This window comes from Perna viridis, chromosome 11 (assembly GCF_037379345.1).
Source record: "Perna viridis isolate PV_CMFRI_1.1 ecotype Kerala chromosome 11, ASM3737934v1, whole genome shotgun sequence".
Taxonomy (NCBI): domain Eukaryota; kingdom Metazoa; phylum Mollusca; class Bivalvia; order Mytilida; family Mytilidae; genus Perna; species Perna viridis.
Window position 1 is genome coordinate 10,462,965 of NC_142455.1, and position 25,220 is coordinate 10,488,184.

The window sequence follows — 25,220 nt, forward strand, 5'->3', positions numbered from 1 at the left end:
TGATAACATGACATACTCGACAAACTTACACTTTTAATACTGACAAGTAAACGAATAATTACGAATAATTATTGCTGTAAATTCGAAAATTATTGCAATTTTATTATCATTGCGAGAAATAGTGAAAAACGACAAAGTTGCTATAAAATTAGATGCAACACGAACTTACACGAAACGTAAGTAAAATCAGTGTTATTCGAACCCAAGATAAAGCGCATTTCATGCAGTGTAAACCAGACATCTTACGAAGTCCGTTGATTGTATTACTTTGTTGTCGGGGCCTTCCATAGCTTACTTAAGTGTGTTTACACTTAGTTGAAGACCTTTTTGTGATCTCTGAAAGTATTTACTATTTTGTATTACGCTGGTGCATTTGTTACGTTTCACCATATCCGTTCTTTTTCTATCATATCACTGTCAATACTTTCTGAACTGCTGAGAACCAAATAGCCTGAACCATACAAATATTTCATTCGGAAAGGGTTTGGTTTAGACAGGTTTCACTGTGTATCTGATTCTTTCATATCTCCCTTGTAGTGTTCATCAAAACGCTGGTTCTATGAAACAGTAAACCAGTTTTTCCAATTATCACCTTGACCTAAAGTAGAAATTGTTTTATATTTGCATTATATTTGTATAAATTTTATTAAATATTACACTTTTTGTTTGACAGCTGGGTACGCATGTAAGTATTAACAGTCTATGAAGGGAGCTAACTCTAAATGCATTTTACGGAATTATATCGACATGCTATGCATATTTTAATGTTATTATATCTTTTATTACTGGTATTTTGCACGTATTTTTTTCACATGAAATACACAACGTTATTGTTTCTATTTTAACGACACTGGAATTCAAGGATCACGAAAATTACATATTGCGAAAATATTCATTCATTTTACAACAAATACATGTACGCGAAATTTTCATCCGCGAAAATTAAATATACGGTATTAGGAAATTACTTTATTCTAAATAGTCACAACTAATAATGTCTTTTGTTTATATGTGCAATATCGGATGGAATATGCCATTTCCAATCAACAAGAGGCTGACCAAGTCTGATCAGCTGATCAAGTAGAGTACAGAATAAATATCACTCTATTCTCACCTTTTCTATAAAAAAACAAGTTGTTGGCCACTTCTCGTTTAGCAAAGTTGTTGGGTCCTCTCTATCATCCTTTATATTGGTAAAATTACATTTATCTGTAATTTATTTCGTCTGCAAACTCTTACATACAAGAGGCAGCAGGAAATTCTGCAGTTTTAAGGGCATCACCCGTCAAAACCTGCAAATATAGCAGGTGAATGAACCAATTATGGAATACGGTCAAAACAATGACATGTAGATGTGAGCATTACGAGTGCTAGATTAGAATCAAGTTCAAATTTTTCGATTTTTTTTTTATTTTGGTACTGGCTTACGGCTGGCTCATTTTTATTATGTTCAATACACATAACCCCGACTCTGAAAAAAAAACATAATTATTAATAATTTGCAACCTTTTATCGAAGGCGACTCAAGGTAAATATCGACCAAAATCAAGGTTATGCACCTTACCATCGGTTCTATATCTTTCTCTGGATTCATACCATAAAATCATTCATGTTGTATTGGTATGATAATGTTTTATAGGAAACTTCCTAAACTTTTGAGAGAAAAAGGTACTGTTACACTGCGTTCCGGACTCATAATGTTCGTAAATAATGAACGATCTGTATGAGTAAGTAGTTCCAACACGGGAGGGGCGTGGGGGGACTTATATATATAATCATGTGATAAGAGAATAAATTACGAATTACATGGATGATCAAAATCATCCTTGTCTTATCATCTGTTGTATTTTTTATTTATTTATTTATTTTTTGCATTTATAGAATAAAAGAACGATGAATTTTGTTATATGTCCTAATGTATCATAAACAAACTTTTAGGAATGTTCTTATATATATACCCCCCCCTTGGACAGTTCCAACTTCTAGTTAAATTAAAAGTACCTATAGGGTATGTAAGTCTGTTCATTCAGGAGAATGGGTTCCTATCTACTATTCAAATGTGTGGAAATTTGTCATCTACAGAGCGTTGAGTTGAGATTTCAAAATAAAACATCGTCCTGTGTAAAAATACCGATAAAAATGATACCCCGGAAGTAAACAATAAATGCAGGTCGGTCTTCGGATTACGAAACGTTCTACATTAGAATTACGGTGAAGAGAATGAAACTAGAACTAGAATTACAAATCTTATAGTAAGACAACTACAACCCAAGAACGATAACTCCGCCTAGACGCCTAGAATTTAAGGTCGCATTGGAGAGACAAGACTAAATTAAAAAAAAAACACTTGATAATGATTCGACCGCCTAGTTTATTCGCGATTTTTTCTCTCTGTGCATCGAGAAACTCTGAGTAGTTCTGATGACATATTCTATAGCCGCGATCACGCAGGGTCTATCATTTCTATAGTTAGCCGACTACTTAAATTGTATAACCACAAATCGATGTGCTGTGAATAATAACGATCTTTCAATAGACAGTTGACCTCTAATACAGAAGATAGATCATCTTTCTATTCTCTACTGTTGATATTGGGGATAAAATTTTGAGTTTTGTTCGCAATGCTTTTTATGGAAAAAATGAATTATTTTGATAAAGAAGTATCTATCCATCTAAGAATCGTGCATGGGTCGAAATATTACGCATGTTTAATTTTACACACATATTTGTTGTTTTATATGCTCCAGAATACTGAATTCAGTCTAATACTTCTTTTTTTTTTCGTTTTCTCATTTCTAGTAGCGAGAATAGAATGCTATATCTTTTTCTTTATTCTGAAAGGAAACAATTTTGAATTTGTTATCACGTTTGTTCACAATCTTCACCTCAAATACAATTTAAAAGAAAGCTTCAAATGCAAAATTGTATTAACTTTTTTTAAAGCTTATTTTCACCAATTTAAAAAAAACCTTAAGGGTGTAACCTTTAGTCATCTATATGTAATTTCCATGACTCTAAAATGACGTACCCGTTTCCTGTTTTCGTATTTCACGGGAAGGATGTTTTTGTCATTAAGGTGCTTCTCAAACTCAAGAGTATACCAGCCTCCCATTAAAATACTTGTACATGTACTACAAAAAGAAAATGTAAGAATATGTAGGAAAGTCTGCTGGAGACAATGTTAAATATGCCGATCCAAGTAAGTCCGTGGCTCTAGAAATTAGCTGAATATATAGAAAAAACTGGCCCTCCCCTCTAAGACAGTGAGCCCCCTCCCCTTCGAGGCCAGCCAGCGCCTCCTCCGCCTTTTCAGAATTTCTGGATCCAACACTGTCCTCTCACGAAATATAATTTTACTGATAAACAGTACATTGTTTTATGGATCATACATGTATGTATTACCGGTACTATTAAAATACTGAAAGGCACAGCCGGGTCCATTTTGTTTATCTTGCTTAAACATGTATGTGTGTATGACTTTGTTATTGTTGATACAAGTATCACAATGGGTTATATTGCTTATAAATGTTCATGCCCATTGAGGGCCTTTATTTGGATAACAAAAATTCTTTTTCTTCTTCTTTATTATCAGTTAGACTAAGTACATAAGACGTTAAACGTAAACAGTGCATCTTTATTCTTAGCGTAATTTTTTTTTTGTTTTTTGTTTTTTTCGACGACAGGAAAACACACAGGCGCCCTACGTACATGTAGCCTAAATGCCTGCTTTAGATAATCAAAACAGTTGTTTACTAAAAAGGGAGATAGTTAAGGCCAAATAAATTGTTCAACCCCACCGCAGATGCGCATGTCCATAGTCATGATATATTGGTCTTTAATGTATCTTCGTGTTGGTTTTTTTTTGTTTTTTTGTTTTTGTTTTTGTTTTTTTTTTTTTGATGTTTTTACTTTAATTTGCAGCAAATATGCCAGAAATACACCTGAAGAAACAGAGATCTATATTATGAAACTCTGCATCAATCAGAGAATCTTCCATGTGATTGAAGGAGTTTTAGGAGTTTTTTGCATTTTAGTTGGGGAGTTTAGAAAGTTAACTTGTATTTAAACGCTAATTCAAGTTCAAGAAACTGTTTGTCTTGTCCAATTTTCTTTCTTTTCTGTCTCTGTCTCTTGGTTTTGGTTTTGTTTTTGTTTTTATTCAACACCGGTGTCAAATGGTTGAAACTTTTACCTACTGTCAAGTGTTGTGTTTTGTGACCGATGAGAACTTGCGGATAAGTACGAGTCGCTGTTTGAGTTCGAGACTATATTGGACCACGCCAATGGTGGAACATTATTTTTAAACAATTGCGTTTATGAACGAAAATTAGCAAATAATAGATTGGAACCAATTTCTATTCTGGAACGCCGTTTTGGGCCCTTTCCCTTTTTTCAACATATGCAAGCTTTCTGTGGTGCTTTTGATCGGTGGTATATTTGGTACATTGTCTTCCTGGCACCCCCAGTCTATACTAATTTTGTTGGATCTTCAATCTTTTTAGTACCGCCCGATATATATCAGGACTACACGAGTTGCATTTTGATTGTTTTCAAAATGTAACCATGCAAAACCTGATAGCGAATGATAAATTAAAAACAATAGATTTATATTGCGAATACAAGGTCATTAAGCGTGTGCAATTTAATTGTTTTCGTGACGTTACCTTAAATAGATATGCAAATGATATGCATCGTTGAATTTAATTCTCATGAATGGCTGACACGCACAGCTGTACAATTTGACAGAACGAATAACATTGCCTTGGTAGTAAAATATGAAGCCTGACTAACCATGTTTTTTTTTTTAAGACGCACCAATTACGCATCGTATGGCCCCTACACCGAACATGCAGCATCCTGTTTTGTTTTTACTGGTTGTTGTTAGTTTTTTTCATTGATTGTTCGTTATTGTTATCTTTACTTCGTTTGTTTTTGAATGAATTAATATTTTATATTCAAAGTATAAATTGAACATGCTATGGCAAACAAACACATATAAAGAATGACAAAAATAACAGATAGCAGAGAAAAAGTTGTATTTACTACGTAATAAATATGAGATCTGACATTCCAAGTTACCTTTAAATAAATACATAATTTAACAGTGACAGATTTACTCGAGACATGTTATAATGCAAAACGTTTTTGGCCATGGACAGAAGTATTTTGGTAATAATTGAACTCTCAAAATCTTGCACGTGTAAGTTGGACATACTAATATAACATGATATCATCCTAGAGTAAAAATCAAAAAGTCAGCCCCCACAGAAATTAACAAGGTTGCTCCCGTACCAAGTTGAATTTGATGCCCCTTCCCACTGTAAATTATATCTGACTACTTTCAGTTGTTTTCATCTGTTTCTTGTATGTGACCTAAACTGCACGTTAGATATTTCCGACCCCACCCCACCCCCCCCAAACAAAAACAAAAACGAAACAAAACAAATCAAAACACACACACAAACAAACAAAACACTGTTTTTGTTTGTTTTCTTACTGTATCTTCCATAAATGGCGACTGTCTTTTTATATCCACTCATGTACAAATTATGTTAATTACCGAGTGTCGAGCAATTATGTGACCAAATTGCATGCTTCGTGTAAACATTCTAGTTACTATACACAAACAAGGCACAAAAGAAAATTTTTAAAAAAACTGCATAAATTAAAATCGCCGTGACATTTGTCCAACTAAACCTAAATCCCAGTTGGGATTATATATTTGTGTATACTTTATGAAGGTCTTCAGTTGGCCTTATTTTGAAAATCATTGAGGGACTCCAAAAGAATTTATGATTAGACAGGGATCCTTGCAAGCTCCACGCAGCGGCAAACATTCGTTCCGTCTCGTACTAACCGCTGGAGACGGTTCCTTCGTCGTATGACAATCGGATTATGTTGTGTAAAATCATTCACTTTTTCCCACTTTGCAATATTCTTGCATTTCCTGAAAAGGCTTGCGGTGGCGTTTAGAGTGAATTCCGAACGTCAGATGCTTCGGAGCTTGGGTTCTTTGTTTATTTTGGTTTGGTCAAAGCATTTATTGTTACACCTACTTGTTATATTCTTTGAATATGACTAGTTGTATCGGTTGGGTAAAGCTTCCGCTAGTTTAAATGAATGGATAATGAAGTGTGACATGACGTACATATTAAATGACAATAAGGGATCTAGACATTTTGAAAGGGATTCTAGGCTGTAATTTGTCAAATTTTCGCTAGAATTCAAATAAATAAAATTTTCCAACAATCAATGGATCTCTGGATCTGTCACTAAGTTGTTAGAATACAAATGTAAAGTAATATAGTAGCAAATTCCTGCCCCAAATCGTGCTCAAAATATGTATGTAAGAAGTTTACCACGGTAAAACAGTCCGTGTTATTTGGATTGGCTCCCAACAAACCACAAGATGATTACAATATCATATAGCATTTCTTTCTTCAAATTTAACGCTTTAACGTCTCAATATATGTATTTAGGAAGATTTGTTTTTAGGACGTAACAAATGCATTTGATCAGTTCCATTGATTATCTAGAGATATGCATGATGACTTACCCTACCTAATTTTTAGACTGAGCAATACTAAACACAATAAGCACTTAATCTGGTTCCCTGGTCAATATTATAAGCGACCCTAGGATCGCTAAAAATATATTTGAGAGAAACTTGTGGAACAAAAATATTACCCGGGCTGTCAGGTTAAATAAGCACTGTATTTAGACCCAAGTATGAACTGTTTTAAAAGTAACATATAAACGTATTTTCTACCGATCTTTATCGCTTTTATTTAAGTTAGCACGGACTTCAATTGTCTTTATGAGATTACTGAAACGATTTAGAGTACTTTTCACTTTTTTTAAATCATTTTGAAGACAATTTTGCATTGCGTTTTAACCTATTCTATTGCGAAATATCAAACCTTGTATTTTTCTCAGAAAAAAAAACACAAGCCGATAAACTTTACTTATTGTAATATTTGTAATATTTCACCAAAAATGTCAATACAAAAAAAACAAAACAAAAAAACCACACACACGCACAATTTAAATGTCGAACATCGTGTCCTGTTTCGGTAATCGATTGTTTGTTTCAAAGTACATTCTGCAAGTTTTTGTTCGTGCTGTCATCTTCAGCTTTATAAAGGTGATTGTATTACCGGAATATAATGTCGGCATTGTGTTAATTGTATATACTTTATTTTTTTCACCTATTGGTCATGTACTTGGATTTTGTTATCTCCGCACGCACGGTTTTTCTATTTTGCTACATCACTATTTTTGTGTCAATATTTAAGGAGGTAGACCTAGGGTAAGGGACATAACTCTTGAAATCAGTGATATGTTTTTATCATATTCAATTTTACCAAAGCCTATCATGCTTTTATTTGAAACAGAATGAAATAAGTCCAGGTTATTTTTATGCTTACGTGAGATTAATATAAAATGCTGAATACAAACGTTTCAATGATTTGTACGAGCTGTGTCCCTTACCCTAGGTCTACCTCCTCTTCAACTCAAAATTTTTTTTTTTACATCGATGGATTAACACTAGTGTCAGCCAGTACAGAAGATAATACATTTCCCCTTTTTACTAGATTTTTCTTCATCTAAAGATAAGTATAAATGTCATCATAAATTTATTTAACATCGTTCCTTTGATTTATACATTGGGGGAAGTATTGCAAAGTTTTCCATACTTATTTTCTCTTACTGCATCTCCTAATATCTAATAATAAAAGAATTCTACCCCAATAGAAGTATGTAACTATTTTGCAGAGTATTGCTTACATTTGTATGACGAGAATGAAATTGGTAAATATGTCAAAGAGACAACAACTCAGTCGGGATAAAAAATGTCAATTCAAGGCCACCCATGGGTCTTAAATAAACGAGGAAACCCTCACACCACAGGGAAGGCGGCAGCTGACCCCAGAACAACAGTATGCTCAGGAACAGCGAAATAGTTGCCCCTTTATACTCCAGCAACATGGAAGTAAACGGAAAGTGAATACAAAACAGTACATGCAGAGGCCAGTCATTCCTGGCTTGGAACATGCACAAAAATGCGGCGGGGTTAAGGTACTTTGGCGTGATCAAAACCCTCACTTTTAAATCTGGCCAATGTGGAAACATATCACAAATAATCAGTTAAAAAAGTCCGAGTCCTTTGTTTAAACAGAAATAAAGAAATCGATTATACGGCACATCATATGTCATACAATAAGGACACAACAATTTACAATATTTACTAAAATGTGAATCCCTTTCAATTCGGGGGCATTACTTTTTTGTGGTGAGTAAACATTTTTTCACTTAAAATCGTTAACATTACTGATGTGATGTTTCTCCAAATCGCAAAATAAGATAGCATTTTCTAATTAAATGACAAGAAGCAAAAATTGATATACGAAATAATGTTTGCATTTGTAGTATTCATTCGTAACATTAAGGTTAAATTAAATGAGTTTTATCCTCCAAAGTCAGGGTTTCGAGTCCATTTTTGCTCCCTCGGACGTTTGAGCGAGTAAAGTTAGACTCAAAACTCTAACTTTGGAGCATTAATGAGTTGAGGAGTAATCAAGGGAGCCAATGTGATAGCAGTAATCAAAAGAATGTATTTCAGGGACAAAGACCAGACATTGAAAATACACATACACAACAAAGAGCGTAAAGTAAAATAATACATACAAAGTAACAACTCGGAATCCACTAAAAACTGGGAGCATGGACCAGGTGCACCGGTAGAGTAAGTGTCCTCTGCTTTTCCAGAAACACCCACCGAGTTGCTCATAAAAAGTCAAGTCATGGTAGACGAAAAAGGATAGGAAAACTATGAATAAATCAGTTTTCGTGGTGCAGATGGATACACCGTAACGATCCACGAGTTCATGATGACGACCTTAAAACTTCTGTAGTGATAACTACAATCTTGTAGCAACATAACACATGTTCCAGAAGCATATTTGTTAGAATTATAGTGCGATACAAAAAGTCTGCATAGTCTCGGCAAGCTCTACCATAACGTATGAGTTGTGATATGAAGTGTTAAGATAGGATACAATCATTTTCAAATTATATAATAAGTATACCAATAATCAGAAACACGAAAGCACTTACAGTCCTATATGTTTAAAAAAACTCGAAATGTCAATATTAATGAACATTAACGTAGTCTAATACTAACATACGTTGTCATAGTTAGTAAACATTGCATCAAAATGTTAATTAGTATGTAACGTCTTTCTTAATTTACTACTGTTTATTTTTGGACACGCATTTGAGAGCTAAAACAGAATAGTAGATAACTGCCATCCTTCTGTTGTAAAATCTCTGCGAGTGTAAATGTTATGATATCAACTGATGGCGTTTTTACCTTATATGTGCCCAGTTTCATAGCAAATTCCAAATTGAGATTTTCCTGAAATCCTGCTTCAACTCAAACTTTATCAACAATAGCACTTGAACTTGAAGTTTGAGGAAAAGAGTTAAGATTTAAGGAAAATCTCAAGTATAGATTTTTGTATAAAACCCATACCTGATGTTTACAGCTTAACATTTTTAAAGTATCTAATACGACAAAGAATGATCTGTTTAAGAAGCGATCTTTATATAAATCAGACCAATGGTGATTCATGCATGTCAACAACCCTCTTTAGTCACTTTTATATCTTATTCATAACCAGTTACAGACAACATAAAAAGTTTTTCATTTTGTTGTTGCACTTTTGAGATAAAAATTATATTAAGGAGGTAAACCTAGGGTATGGGACACAACTCATAAAAATCATTGGCACGTTTGTATATAACATTTTACATCAATATCATGTAAGCATTAAAGTAACCTTGACTGACTTCATTCGGTTTCAAATGAAAGCTTGACAGGCTATGGTGAAATTGAATATGATACAAACATACCACTGATTTCATGTGTTATGTCCCTTACCCTAGGTCTACCACCTTAAATTGTGTATGAAATTGGCACCTTGTAAAAATTATAATTCTTCATTTGGTTTGATTAGGTTGATTTTAGTGGGATATGAATCTGAGGTTGTCTAAAAAAAATACATGTCTCCATACAGAAAGGACTATCGTTACGAAAATAAGTTGCGTATATAGACCGATAAAACAACATTTGTTCGGTGGGATTTTCTGCATCATGAATCACCTCTACCACAGGTCATCTGAATTTTAATTATGGACTTGTTCTTAAATACTTTATACAACGTCTTTTTTATCATTTCTTTTCTTTTCTTCTTGAATTTGCTGATCAGGAACATTCACTGGTGGGGAAAATAAACAATAAAAATAATCCTAAAAGAAAAAAAGATACTGATTTCCTATAATAAGGGAGAGGTGGCGTGGGAGAACAATAAATGTACAATTTGTCACGACATCTAACCCATATTTTGTGGTCAGTTGTGTGTTTGGTTTAAATTTGGTACATACTTAAAACGCTTTGTTATTTTTTTATGTTATTGTTACGTGATTTAAACATGAAAAATGTCAGTCGTATTTGTTAATGAAAATAATATTCCAACATAATTTCGGATCTGAGAAATAAATATTATCATTATTATTTTTTAATGACGCTCAAATACCAAACCATGTTACAGAAAAAAATAGCTTGCCCGAAGAGAACTATCCAATCGAGAGTCTAATACAAATCGAATTCAATACGTTCAAGTAAACCACAATTACAGTTAAAGTACTTGATAAGTATGATGACTACTGTTTATCTGGATAGTTTGGTGACTGGTAATTAGTTTGCTTGTTATATGCATAATAACGGTGATTAAAATCTGGCGACCACTAGGAATAATAGAATTCATGACTGGCATGCATATTTTTCTACAAGTGGATGATAGCTATAGTCGCGGTGTGGTACTGATAGAGCCTCCCCAACCCATACATACACAAAAGTATTAACAATGTATTCAAATACCATTGGTCTAAGTTCAAAATCAGTAAGACAAAACAATGTCTATAATATATAAACACTAAGTATTTAGTGATGGAAATAGAAATGAACACGCTTTAGAGTCCATGGTAAAAATGGGTCATTCTTCTCATAGGATAAATCTATGGTTTTAACTTAGTACACGGCATATGGTGGTACATGACAGCTCTATGTGACGACTCTATTCGCTACACTGCTCCATCTGATCATTGATAACCCAAGGGTGTGAAACATAATCCGATAGAGCAGTGTTTCAAATTGAGTTGTCATATTCTGAGATATAATATTTATATGTTGTGTTATGTATCGTTAATTCAATCCCCTATCCAACATAATAAAACCAAAATCATATCTAAAATTATATTACAATTTAATTACTATTCTTTGTAAGAATCAGGCAATGGGTGGAACATCATAATTCTCATTTTGGTCTTCTTTCCCCAAATATATGTTCAATGCATTTAGACAACAAATGAAAAGCTATTTAAATCTGTAGCATCTGTAATGTAGATATTTGTTGACTGCCTGTAATTTTTTCGCCATTTTTCCATAGTTCATTTAAACCAAATTTGACCACATGTATCAATATCTTAAAAAGGTAAATTTTACAAACATTTATGGAGGTTATCAGGTATAAATACAATAGGTACAAAACTTTTTGTAGGTTTAAACTGGACTGGAGCTAGTTTGTCAGTTAATCGCTGGTAGTCTTCAGAATATTTGTGTAATTAATATTAAGTTTCTTCATTTCCGTTGTAACAAGGGACTCAGACCTTTTTAAACTGATTTAAGTTGCATTTAATTGTGTAATAGTCACACCAAACTACTTTAACCCTGCCGCGTTTTTTAGCCTGTCCCAAGTCAGGAATTTATGGCCTCTATATGTCTTATTCACCTTGTGTTTTTTATCTGAGTATATAGGGTCAACTCTTCCGCTGTACCTGTGTATAATGATGTTTTGGGACCAGCCGCAGCTGCAGCCTGCCCTGTGGTATGAGGATATCCTCGTCGTTCATTAAAAACTAATGGTTGGCCTTGTGCTGACATTTTCATATCGGTGGGGTTGTTGCCTCTTTGACATATACACCAACCTATTCTCGTTATATTCGTTAATTCAATTAAATCTCGTTTTTTCCCTTCCCTTCATGTGCCACACCTTATACCCGTTTTGCCCGATTCTTAGACAGAGAAGTACTTAATACACAAATTCAAGTAGTATACACTTTCAAAGATAAAGCAGAAGGTGTTGTAACAGATCTGGTGAAACGCAACAAATGTACCTTCGTATAACCCTATTAGTCTTGTCAGATCCCTACTTCAAAGCAACAGAGATAAATTTATCTAAGTTTCTAAATTCTTTTAGATTTCAAGCACTCATCAATGCATATATTTAAACATTCTTTTTAATAATAAAGAAACTAGGGTACACAAGAGACCACAGAAAAGTTGAATGAAAAAGTGTAATGGAAATAGATCACAAGAAAAAAAGTCGTTTAAATATAATGGATTAGCAAAAATCAAAATTACCTTAAAAGTTACCTTAAATAATAATGAAATTTGTTTAGTATACATCTACTTCTATTAACATAGAAGTGCATGTATCCTTAACAAAAGCAAAGGAAATGCATCAATTCTAGGTTCATATGTCTATAGAAATCCTGTTACGGCATTATAAGCTAAGAGATATGGGACATTAAAATAAATAATACACGTAATCAAAATTTAACAGGCAAATGAAATGTCAATACACATTACAAAAAAATGTTTCATGTAATTTGCTTTTTGACTACCGTTTGTTTTTAACATGAATTTTGAACATATCAAATAAATGTCTTTTCTCTTTAACCAGATTTATCTGGTTAAATCTCAGAACAAATAATGTGATGTTTTGTATTTTAGAATGACTGGTGACGTTTTGAATTGATATTCAAGCTTTGTCTCTACCTGAAAACAGAGAAACACCACACACGACTACCAAGATAATCGTACCTATATACTTTTACACAATCTCTTTCGTCATCATTTTCCTTCTCTTGAATTTTCTGAGAAGCCGTTTCTATTTGTGGGATAAATTGACAAAAGAAAAAAATATCATAAAAAGAAAGGAATATTGATCTCATATTTTAGGAAAAGGCGGCGTGGGTAAACATTGTCGCGACATTCAAAACCATCTTTTGCGGTCAATTTTGTACCAGGTTTACCTTTTACCTTTGACCTTTTACCTTTTACATAAACATATGATTGTGAAATGATAAAGTCAAGAAATTAAACAATAGTTATACATCTCTTGAATAGTAGAAACTTCTATTTTACACCATATGACATTCCCCATCCTCAATTATCCTCATCCTTATTTCCCTTAGAGAATACCCCATTGAAAATTCACCCATAGACTATTACATTTACCTTAATTAAATATTTACATTATCAAATTAAATTATAAATGTTTAAATGTTTTGACACTTCTTTTTTTAAAGAGATATAGATTTCGTATAAATGAATACTTTAAACATTTACTTCCCAATCCTCCACATTCAATATACTATCTTAATTCCCCATCCTTCCATATACTATAGAATGGGGAGTTTCCCCCAGAACAGTATTCTAATGAAATATTTGCTTAAAACCTACAATCGTTGTTTATTTCTAATTTTATCATTTAAAACATGACAAGAATAGCAAATAGCAATAGTTTGACGTTTCTGATATTTCGTATAAACAAACAGAATGTTCTTGCTTGTCTGATTAGAGATCAGAAATCGTCGTTCAGAATATTGAAGTAAAAACATGGAAAACGAAAGCGATAACGAAATCATTGATACACATTTGATCAAAAGTGTATTTATCAAGAATATTTTAACGAACTACCCCGAACGTTCAATCATTAACTGTGTGTGAAGTTGTATGTTTATAACACAATGACAAAATATAAATAAAATTGGTATAAAATGTTATAAACCAACCAAGAAAAGTTTTATTTAAAGAAAAATAAACGTAACCGTCCAATCAACTTTCTTAACAAAACAATGTTTCTCAAAATTTAACTTTCTAAGTATTTGCAAGTGCTCAATATTAAATACATCAAAAGTTTCTCAGAGAAAATAATTAAGATACAGGTAAGAAAAATGAATAGAAATTCATAAGTGTTAAAACAGCATATAAAACAAAAAAAAAACAGTACATCACACACTATAATAGTAGATGCCATCAACATATTGTAATATTTGTCACGTGTCACAGAGTTCATACATGTATTGCTGGTGCTTTAGGTTTTTGTGTTAAGTCATTTTTCCCTTATCTTCAGTTTTTATGTGTAATTTATTGTATGTAGATGGTCTTTGTTTCATGTAAAGGTTATATTCTTGGATTTTGACGTAATTGAATCATCCCATTTCTGATGCTTCGGTATTTTTTTGTTTGTTTGTTTGTTTGTTTGTTTGTTTGTTTGTTTTTTGGGTTTTTTGCCGATATTTATTAATGTCGCATGTAGCAGTAAGGAAGCAGAGTTGTCAAAAAGGATAATCATACACTACTGACACCCACATATTGTAATTTCATATTTAGCAGTTAGAAAGCAGAATTGCCAAATACAAAAAAATACAAATCAAATTAACTGCAAATTCCAATATACTGTATACGCGTTTAAATGAGTTAGCTCTCATTAGCAGCATTTAGGAAGAACATAATTGTAAACAAGAAGTACTCAAAACCAATTCTATCGAAATAAAATTACAAATCTATTACTGAGAGTTTCGTCTATGTTCGATACAAGGAATAAACCTTCAGTGTTTTAGGTATTGTTAAATATTTTATACTGCAATAGAGGGCACATACTATAGAAATCAACATATTGTAATGTCAAACTAAGCAGCAAGAAAGCAGAGTTGTCAGAAGAGCAATAAAACATTAGAAACTCATAAGAATATAGATTACAGACAGGACAAATACCAAAATATTATTATATAAAACAATGAAAATAGTATATGTTAATAGGCAGACGTCCAAACACACCGAACAAGCAACCAAAAGAATATAATTTTCAACACGAACGCGTTAATAAAATTTATTTTGTTAACAATAATTCATACTTTGTGAACCAATACTCTCATATCGTGTTATCTTTTGGATTGATTGATTGATTGATTGTTAGAGTTTAACGCCTGAGCAGCAATATTTTAGCTATATTCTGGCGATGAACATGAAATGGATAAAACAAATGAATACAAAATGATGAAATGAAAAGGGGGATGGGACACATGGATAATGGGGTCGACAAATTTTGATTGCCGCTGGAAATAGGGAGTGGTGGGTAGGATCGGGCAATTTAGCCTCCTGTGGCGGAACCAAATAGTTCCTACACCGACAGAAAACTAGTACCTTAGAAGGGTTCTTTAACGTGCGAGGAACGTGACGTCTTTCCCAACACATTGCACCACTATGGTTTACAGTCAGGTTTTCCGTATTATGTCCTGGTGACCTCAGCATGTAACATGCCAGGGTTACCCCATTCCACCACCTAAGGCACACCACCCTGTTGCTCAGTGGGCACATTGCCCTAGTCCCTCCACCCCGGCCAGGGTTCTAAGCACTATTTAGTCGCATTTTACGACAAGCTTAGCTTTTTACCACCCGGACCTGCGCGGGGCTAATCTTTTCGAAAAGGTATTCTATCAAAAGTAAAAGATATTGTCAGATGTCTAAATTTGCAATACATACGATTGGTATTTTTTTGTATTGTGGGTCGATACTACTGTTGTGAAAACAATGTATCGAAGTGTATTCACAAACCCAATATTATGACTTGTCTGACCCAGAATTATATCAAAATTTGCTGTATGAAAATTTTAAAATACCTTAAACACTGACGGTTTACTCCTTGTATTGAACACTATAAGGCTGTCGGTGATGAATTTGGCTTTCTATTTTGATAGTTTAGGTTTTGGGTACTTTTGTATGGAATTATTTTTGTTAAATACAGATCTTCCTACATATTTAATTTTAATGCTGCTGATGAGAGGTCACTCTTTGAAACACAAGTACAGCATATGTAAATATGCAGTATATAATTGGTATTTTGTATTTAAAGAAAAAAAAACATTTTAATAGCACATTGTTTTCATTAGAATATGACTTTTGTTTTTACTTACGATTTTGTATTTATGAATAGAATTAAATTCCAATTACTGCTCCAGGTTCACGTACAAGCAAAGGCTTCCGGAAAGCGACAAAGAATAAAATTAAATCAGTATACGACTTACGAGTTGTATTCTGAAAATACACATATCTTTCTCATTTACTATGCAGATTTCGAATCGTGAACAATATTCAAGATCCCACCCGTTTATGTAATTAAGTTCAGTACATCTAAAGTTGTTTTAGACTTTAAATAAGCATTTTTTTTATTGGATAGCAGATCGATTGGTAGTAATGCGTATATTGACAAGTCAGAAATATCATTGCGACTCTGTGAGTTTAATTATTCAGTAGTTATTTTTGTAAGTATCGTGCGAATTCTGTAATGTATGATACAACCCAAAAAAAGGCTAAACATTTTTATTTTTGTTAGTAAGTTTTCTTACGGGTCTATATAAGAAATATGAAATAATTAATTCCAATCGTTTTGGAAAGTTCTTTTAATCATAGAAGAAAATTCGTCTTTATCTCCTAATGTTTTGTGATTTACCTTGAAAAACGTGATTTGGCGGTCAGGTGTTTAATATCAGATCAGCATAATCTACACCAATTACAAAAATGGCGCCATTAAAATATAGATAGCCTATTTGTTATTTAAAATATTAATTACGACAAACACATTGTGATGAAATTATGTGGTCCAGGTCAGCTAACAGTTTAAAAAACCTTCAATTTCATCTACGTTCGACTAAATTCTCGTACAGTGTATACATGAGAAAAAACTGGAATTGCAGAATTTGGACAAAAATTTAACATCAAAAGAAATAATTATAATAATAAAATGGTAGATTACAAATTAAATTGAAACATTTTAATGAACACACTGAACTCAAAATAAGCAACTTTCACAAATGGTGCACAATTTACAGAAAAGGTTAACAGTGATTGAAAGAAAAAAATTTAGAGACATACATATTGATTCGTGAATGTGTGGTAGACTTACCAAAACAGTTGTTGTGAAGAACTAATTAATAGCTCCCTTCAGTGTACGTGTGTAAAAGGACATTGCCCATGTGGGTGGCATCAGATAATCGCCCAGTTATGTTATCCGGATCCTAACAACCAATAATCCGGAAACCCTAGTCGATCGCAACATTTCGGAATTTTAAGAAATAAAAAAGCTACTTATTTGGGAAAGTGTTTACAAATAACAGTTAAAACAATATCATAATTCGTCATACAGAAATGAAACGTCAAAACACGATGTAAAAAACCTAAATGTCAATCATTATATTGCGGTCATATTCAATTAACGATTGTCTTTTCCAAAATGAAAAAATTCAAGATTACATCATTGCGTCCTTAATTAAAAGTCTACAAGTAAACACACCGCATCTTTTACCTGGTTTACCTCAAAACTTTCGAACGTACGAGGGTGTGTCGTTACATGTTCTCCTACAATGCACCAGCGTTTACGTGCATACTGCAAACAACTAATGAATTACTTTTGCCCGAGGCGTACTCTTCCGTGTTAACGATGTATATAAGTTTTCGTTCTCGCACAACTAGACAAAGGTAATCAATCCACTTGTTAATAGTTGTTTTATATTTATATAATTTATCACTGTTAGTCCCATACTATTTATTTACTTTCAAAGGTAAGAACGCTTTTTTCTTTACTTTGTGTATTTCACTTTGTACGATCGGATATATTTTGTTGATTGGCTTTGGAGTTCGAGATTCTACTTCTTCTGTGAAAATATTATGCGTATTAATTTGTTCGTCTTTGATTTTTATCAAAGTGAGTGAACGGATGTATTGACAATTTACATTTATATAATTTTTCCCTTATTTCTTTTAATTTATCTACTTATTTTGATTACTTTTCGCTTCTCGGACTATCTATGAATATGTGAATAAAAAAAAAACTAACAAAAACTCATTTCCATTTTAAAAGATCAATTCAATTGTTATGATAACTAAATGGCATTTGTTTTTGATACTCTAAAATGAATTTCAAAAAGGCAAACAATGGATAACCTTGCCGAACACCTGCAAATAGATATAATTCGCTTACAATATGATACAACCATACTATTCAAGAAAAAAAACTCGTTATGAATTCATGTCGTCTGAATGATGTCGTGCTTAAGTAAGAAAATAAGATAAGTCTGAATGACTTTATGGTAGTAATCATGACATGATGATTATCATACGTCGTTTATTATTACTGGTCGTGCTTATAGCTATCACTAAGTTCATGACGTCCATTTCTTTTGTTTCGGAGATATTTTTATTTATAATTATATAGATTAAGAAAAATTATATTAAATTAAAACATGGTAAAAATGACAAATTTGTGTTACAAATACTAACGTGTCAAAACGTCATTTCGCAAAGAAACTGAACAAAGAAGTTTATTCGATTTTATCTTTTTTTTATATTTTCAGATGTTGCTAGAAATCCAAAGAACTGTTATTTTATTTGTACTTTTATTAAGTTATATTTGCGCACAAGAAGTCGCTAAAGTTGGTGGTAAGTTTATTTAAATGGCTGTTTTTGTTTTTGTTTTTTTTTTTTTTTTTTTTGTTATTGTTGTTTTTTTTTTTGGAATTTTTATTGCAGTAATTTGAAAAATTAAATTTTAATAATCTTTTACTATTTAAAAGATACATGTTAATCTTATGTAAATATAAAAATGGTAAATGTATGATGTTTGAAGATTTTGTTTCCTATCAAAATTATAGCCATGTTCGACACAGTTTGATACTCAGCAATAAAAGGATTAAGTGATGGAGCGAACATTGTGTGAATAATGGTCAAGGATCACTATAGTCGGTGCATAATGATCAAACATTTCATGTTTAATTTGACATAAATTAAGCATGTCTTTGGTATGCTGAATGCATCATCAAGTTTGACAGTAATTTGTTTTGTTCAGACTATTAAAACCAATTCGTCACAACTGAACAGAAACTTTCAAAGCAAGTTCTATTATATTTCTGATTTTACATTGAACAAAATGTAACACATGGCAAATTTTCATTAAATGGGTATAAGACGTGAATTCTACTAAAATTTTGTTAACTATTATTATTATTATTATTATTATTATTATTATTATTATTATTATTTATTTATTTATTTATTTATTTATTTATTCATTTATTTATTTATTTTTTATCTTAGGAAAAATTAAAGTTGAGTCTCTAGATCCTTTTGCAAAACCAGGTGTCGACCCTTTTGCGTCAATTAGATCTGCCGGAGGCTCTGGAGCACAAAAACAAGGGGCAACGATTATAACAAAAGAAGAGACCGTCAGAACAGTCACTACCAATAATAAACCAGTTGTCGATGGAAGTGATGTAAGAAGTTCACAAGCTGGAACCTCCAAGAATACACAAACAACAAATGAAAAACCTTATGTTGAAACGACCACTATAGAACGTAAAACAAGAGTAATAGGGAGCGGGAGTGGCACGTTAAGAAAAAGCTCTAACACCAATGCCCAGAATATTGCCAGCAAAACAGAAACAACAAAAACACAAAGAACGGTTAATGTTGTAAATAGAGGAACCGGAAATACAGGAACTCAGTCAAGAAGCGGAAGCGTTCAAACGACAGGAAGTAGAAGTCAATCCAGTACTACCCGTACAGTTCAAACTACAAATACAGGAAGTCGAACTGGATCTGGTCAGAGAAATACGGATTTACCCAGACAAACTGGAGGCAATCGAGGAAGTGGCCAAAATACTATCAGTGTTTCAAGTCAGACTGATAGACAACTAGGACAAATAGGTTCAAGAGGCTCTCAAAATACTATTGAAACAGTCAGGAGAAATGATAATGTTGGACCATTTGGATCGTCTGGTGGTAGCAACACAGGAATCTACACTAACGATGGAACAATGAAAATTGATACTAATAGAGGCAATGCGTTACCCGAGATGGGCGGAGAAATGGGAGCTACTGATAAACCCATTTTATATTTTAGAAAATTGTACCATGACCAAAGTAAGTACACTTCTTGTTTATCCGTGCACGATATTTACTAATTTATTTGTTTGGTAATGTAGTATAATTAACTGACATTACATGTAATTTATTTTCCGATTTTTTCTTAAACGTATATAATTAGAAAAGAGTAAGCGTCTCAAGTTGAATTGCTCATACAAGTAAACAGTTATGATGATTTATTGAGTGGAATTAAAAGTTTTTTATTACTCACAGGTATCTGTCTGAACTGTATTGGAAGTGGGTCAGACTGTTACACAGAACATCCGGATGATTGTAGAAAGTACATCAGGTGTACCACAAGTTCCCTTGGTGGTAGAATGGAGGCTCTTGAAATGGACTGTGCATTCGGAACTTTCTGGTCTAACGAAGCAAATACATGTGACACAGCATCCGAAGTTTTTTGCAATAAAGGTATGTGTTTTAGCGCTAGAAATCAAACGATTAATGTCAACATTTCAAATACCTTACAGGAAAAAAAATTCGTATTGTTTAAGTAAATAAAAAGAATTCAGTATATACAACGTACGTGTAAATATCTTTTCAATTAGCCCAGAAAATATGTACGTCCAAGCTTGTGAATCATTTTATTGTAGATTCTAGTATGATCCATTCATGATCATGCCAATCACAGTGCCTTTAAGAAATGCCATTTTACATTTAATAAACGTAATATCTCAACTTTTCTTACAGACCCATGCATGGACACCTCACTGAAAACTTACCACTCCGGCCTTAACTGCAGAAGTTACTGGAGATGTGTAAATGGAAGATCAAACGCTGAGTGTTGTGACAATGGACAGGAATTTGTCGACGGGCACTGTATACCTAGTGACAGATGTACAATCGATGACGGAGAGTGCCCTTTCAAGAGCCAATTCTTGGACACCATTCCAGAGAAAAAACCAAGTAAGTTGTTCATTTTATTTATAACTTAATAGTGTTGTTTGGAACTTTCATATCACGTGTTCGTTCTAAGAGGGAAATCCGTACAGAACTACACAAAGAATGTTTAAACGAAGAAATCCTGACGATGGATTAGATTCCTTGTTTCAAGACCTGTGAAAATTAATACTCCTTTCATACCAGTCTTGTTCATGCCGTGGGAGGTTAAACGAGCGAAAAAAATAACCAAGAAAAGAATCGTTTCAATTTCGTGTTGACAATCTGATATTAAAATAAAAACAAATTAATGATTCGGTTTATACTAAAGAAAACCAACAATAAGTAAAAAAAAACAAACAAATACATGTTTTTCATAATTTTTTTATCATTTTGTTGTCCATAGCATGCAATTTAGAACCTGTACCAGAAAAGGGAGAAAAGGCATTTAGAATGAATAACCACTGGGCTTTAATGTATTGTGCCGATGGAACCAAATTTGATATGAAAACTTGCGGGTGTATTGTCAGCATATTTAATAAAGTTCGTAAGTATCTATCTATAATTCAATTTTATCCCTACCCAAAACAGACAATTTACCATGCTCGGGTTTGTTTTATTTCTTATGTTCTAGTGTTAATTATTTCAAATTTTTTCTGAACATATTTCAAAAGAGGGGAAGAAAGGCATTCATGCGTTTTCAGAGGCCGTTTTCTTTAATTTGTATGGCATTGTATTGAATGTATGTCTTGAAAACGAGCTTATGTTTACCTGCGCTTGACTAAAATTGAAAACCACATGTATAACTTGGACTTGAGAAGTGGGTAAGGCATTACGAAATATCTTCTAATGACGAATGAATTTCTAACCAGTTTTTTTTCGTTTGCAGGATGTGTTCCCACCGTTGATATTGGCTTCGACGAAGACAGAGTTATTGACCGTACCCGTGGTTATATCAAATCAGAAAACGTGACAGTTACAGGCGGAAAAGGGTCTGCATATGCCCTTTTCCAAGGAGAATCAGAAATAAACGTTCCATATTTTAAAAACAACGAAAACATTAAATCTCACTTAGTTGTGAGTGTCAGATTTTTCAAAAACGACGACAAAGGTCCAGGATCACAAGTTTTAGCATCCAACTGTAAGACCTCAAACAAGAGAACTTTAACTCCATCTTTCGCCATTCTCCTTAATAAAAAAGAAAAGCAAATTGTATTTTTCGCCTCCACGAAAAAGAACGACAAATATGGAGCAACTCAGCACATTACACTGCCATTCACTGTAAGTATCAATGTTTTGTTACATTTACTCTTTCTTTCAAATTTCCTTGAACAATGATTCTTCGATAATTTTTTAGAATGAATTAGTACTTCAGTTTATAATTTTACATCTTGAATGAGGTTGTTGGTTTGTAGATTACATTCGTACCCTTTCACTCGAATTGGTCGATCTAACTAATTTTGGACCTTTGATAGAAAAAACGTCTTCCTTCCTCGGCCAGTCCAAACAACTTCACATCAACACGAGTCTATATTATAGTTCATGTACAGTTTTGTATATACCCTTGTCGTTTTACCATTGTTCACAGAGTTATCTTTCTTTGCAGCCAGGAAAATGGACGACTGCTACTTTGAAATTCCTTGATGAGACTTTACAAGGTACAGTCGAAACACTCGAGGCCGACGGCACACCTAAAATTCAAAAAGAGGAAAAACCATTGAAAGGTAAAAACTGATACATGTATAAGCCGTAGAAAAATGTGTATAAAAATGTTGGAATTTTTTTTGTAGAATTTATATGTAGATAAGTATGTACCGGTATTTAAAATCGCAAATGCATTTTATCGAACGTTCACGAACAATGTTTTCGATGAACCAGTATTTTCTGGTTTTCTCTGGTAAATTCTTTTAAATAGCACTGAGTGTTTGCAGATAAATCACATAATCATTTCAATGATAGATATATGTATATGTTTGAAGTCATTTTTTTGTAATAATTTAGAGTCGCGTCTAGTTGAAATGTACATACACAAATGTTGTATGTCATGGCCAACTGTGACATGCATGTTAACACGAACATGTAAATTCGAACAAAATAACAACGAACAAAAATATCGTTCATCAATCTAATTGTCTTATATTATATGCTAATTTGAAATCAGTATTCAATATTCATATTTCATTTCCAATTCAAGCCATATGTTACGTAATATTTTTGCTCAATATATTTCCCTTACTTTTCAAAATTAAAATTCTAGCCTATAGAATGTTTGAAAAGAACACTTATCTGACATGCTTTAGTTCCTTAAAGAAAAATGTCACCAAGTTGTTTCTTCTTTGTCATTTTTCTTTATAAACTTCTAGAATTTTATTTCATTTTTTGTCGTTTATGAATTTGTGTTAAATTTTCTCTTTGAATAAACTAAACCCAATATCAACACAAAATACAATTTTGCACCCCCCTAAACAAAAGGCGTTCTGGATGGTCCTAAAAGTTATTAATCTTCAGTTAACATTACATGCCTTCATAAAACAATAAATAAACTTAATTCTTTCTTCTATCCGGGAAACAGCGCGGCAGAAATTCAACGACCATTTATTCTTATAATCGGCGTAACATTAGTTTTTGGCAATGATTGTGTTTTCATTATAGAAATAAATATTTTTTTTCTTTTTTTAACAGGAACTTTGAATACAGGTATAATGCCACTAATGATTGGTACATGCAATATGAATGATGGTTTCTTCGGATATATTCATAAGGTACGTTTACTTGTAATGATTTTTTTCTGCGGAACTGTTTGTTTTCCTTTTTTGTTGGTTATTCAAGGGAGACAAATCTTAACGAAACTTATATCAATCTGAATTTTTCAAGCGGCGACCAATTAACATAAATGCGCATATTTAAGCAAAGTTATCTGTGATTCGGATAGGTGCACACTTTGTTAATACCAGGATAAATAAAAAAAACCATTTTTATTCTTTAGGGAAAGAATCTTAACATGGACCCAGGGACATACATTGTACAATATCTTAATTTATTGTTACTATAAACTGTTCCAATGAATATAGCAGACTTTTTTTCTTTTTCTAGGCCAAAGCTTACATGTGCAAGCCAGATCAGCCTTAAAGATTAAATAAAGATGCGCGATAAATCTTCAAAATTACGATTTTAAAAGAAGAAAAACAAAACTAGCCACGAAAGTATAGAACCACATTCCAAACTTTTTTTTATTAACTTGTAAATTGTTTATGTGTGTATTTTCGAACCCTATAAATTATTCTTTAAAAGTTTTGGCCATCTGAGTAGAAGATTTTGACTATTGAATATGTAAATTTTTTATACTAAATGTGCTTATGAATTATTATTTTTTTGCCTGTTGATTAATAAAATACATTATATTCTGAAATACCTTTGTTATTATTGAGGGAGTTATCTTTTTTAAGACCGCCTCCGTGGTCTGCAGGTAGGGTACTCGCCTCGATTGCTGGATTTTCCCGTCAAGAATGGATACTTTTAGAAGAGTTACGGAGTCTGAATAATGTGTCGGCGTGTGGGCTACATGCCTACCTGCGGACTGTTGCTTCGGTGAAATTGCACAAAAAAGATCCGGCTCAGCGTGTCGGACTATGACGAAGCAGGGTCTGTTCGATTGGTCATTCGTTCTCGTCCTGAAATGCATGAAATATCTGCCTTAGTAGGTTAAAGCATAATCAAGTAGTCAAACACTACTTGAATATTTCCTTCGTTACTATTTCATACTAAGTATTCAAACACATTGAACCAGAAAACACAGTCGGAATAAACAGGTTGTTGGTTTACCCAGGTAGAAAATCAATGAAAGTACAACTTCTTTTAAAGTACAAGTTCCTCTAAGAATCCTTATTTTTGTCAACATTCTTAAATGTTTAAATGCACAGAGAGGCCCTTTAATGATTTGTGAACCGAGAAATGTGAAGAGCAGTCAACGGAACCAAGATTCGATCGGAAATCACAAGAATATATTCTTAATAAAATAAAGACACAAACGTAAATGAGCATGAGCACGGACCAGGTGCACCGGTAGGGTAAGCGTCTTCTGCCTTTTCTAGAAACACCCACCGAGTTATTTATAAAATGTCACGTCCGAGGTAGGGGAATGAGCAAATAAAAACTATAACACGGTTAACAAATCGGTTCTCATCATGTGGTTTTCATGGTAATTCACCATTCATGATGACGACCATAAAAGTAA

General features: G+C 32.9%; 1 protein-coding gene and 1 long non-coding RNA gene across 4 annotated transcripts; one reads left to right on the forward strand and one right to left on the reverse strand.

Moving 5' to 3' along the window:
• On the reverse strand, nucleotides 1–17,222 carry LOC148602944 (uncharacterized). The gene is made up of 4 exons (XR_015916722.1): nucleotides 17,094–17,222; nucleotides 3,029–3,131; nucleotides 1,115–1,292; nucleotides 1–598 (listed from the first exon to the last, which is right to left on the reverse strand). It is a non-coding gene; the product is annotated as an uncharacterized LOC148602944 (long non-coding RNA).
• Nucleotides 17,223–17,545: 323 nt separating this feature from the next.
• Nucleotides 17,546–24,395, forward strand: LOC148602945 (uncharacterized). 3 transcript variants are annotated; one of them, XM_088553168.1, is made up of 10 exons: nucleotides 17,546–17,665; nucleotides 18,541–18,625; nucleotides 19,280–20,104; nucleotides 20,321–20,518; nucleotides 20,798–21,013; nucleotides 21,393–21,533; nucleotides 21,876–22,267; nucleotides 22,593–22,710; nucleotides 23,669–23,748; nucleotides 24,080–24,251. In XM_088553168.1, exons 2-10 carry the CDS (start codon nucleotides 18,541–18,543, stop codon nucleotides 24,113–24,115), a joined length of 2,091 nt encoding a protein of 696 aa, XP_088409294.1. In that variant the 5' UTR covers nucleotides 17,546–17,665; the 3' UTR covers nucleotides 24,116–24,251. The 3 variants fall into 3 exon arrangements, with proteins under 3 accessions (XP_088409294.1, XP_088409293.1, XP_088409295.1); XM_088553167.1 differs by having other exon boundaries at nucleotides 17,659–17,748; nucleotides 24,080–24,395; XM_088553169.1 differs by lacking the exon at nucleotides 17,546–17,665 and adding an exon at nucleotides 17,784–17,891.
• Nucleotides 24,396–25,220: the final 825 nt, after the last annotated feature.

What these genes read in the sequence shown, in the direction of transcription:
- LOC148602945 (XM_088553168.1), top strand. Translation starts at nt 18,541, where the DNA reads ATGTTGCTAGAAATCCAAAGAACTGTTATTTTATTTGTACTTTTATTA. An exon ending in CATTCCAGAGAAAAAACCAA is followed by an intron (nt 21,014 to 21,392) that starts GTAAGTTGTTCA and finishes TGTTGTCCATAG; the next exon opens with CATGCAATTTAGAACCTGTA. An exon ending in ACATTACACTGCCATTCACT is followed by an intron (nt 22,268 to 22,592) that starts GTAAGTATCAAT and finishes CTTTCTTTGCAG; the next exon opens with CCAGGAAAATGGACGACTGC.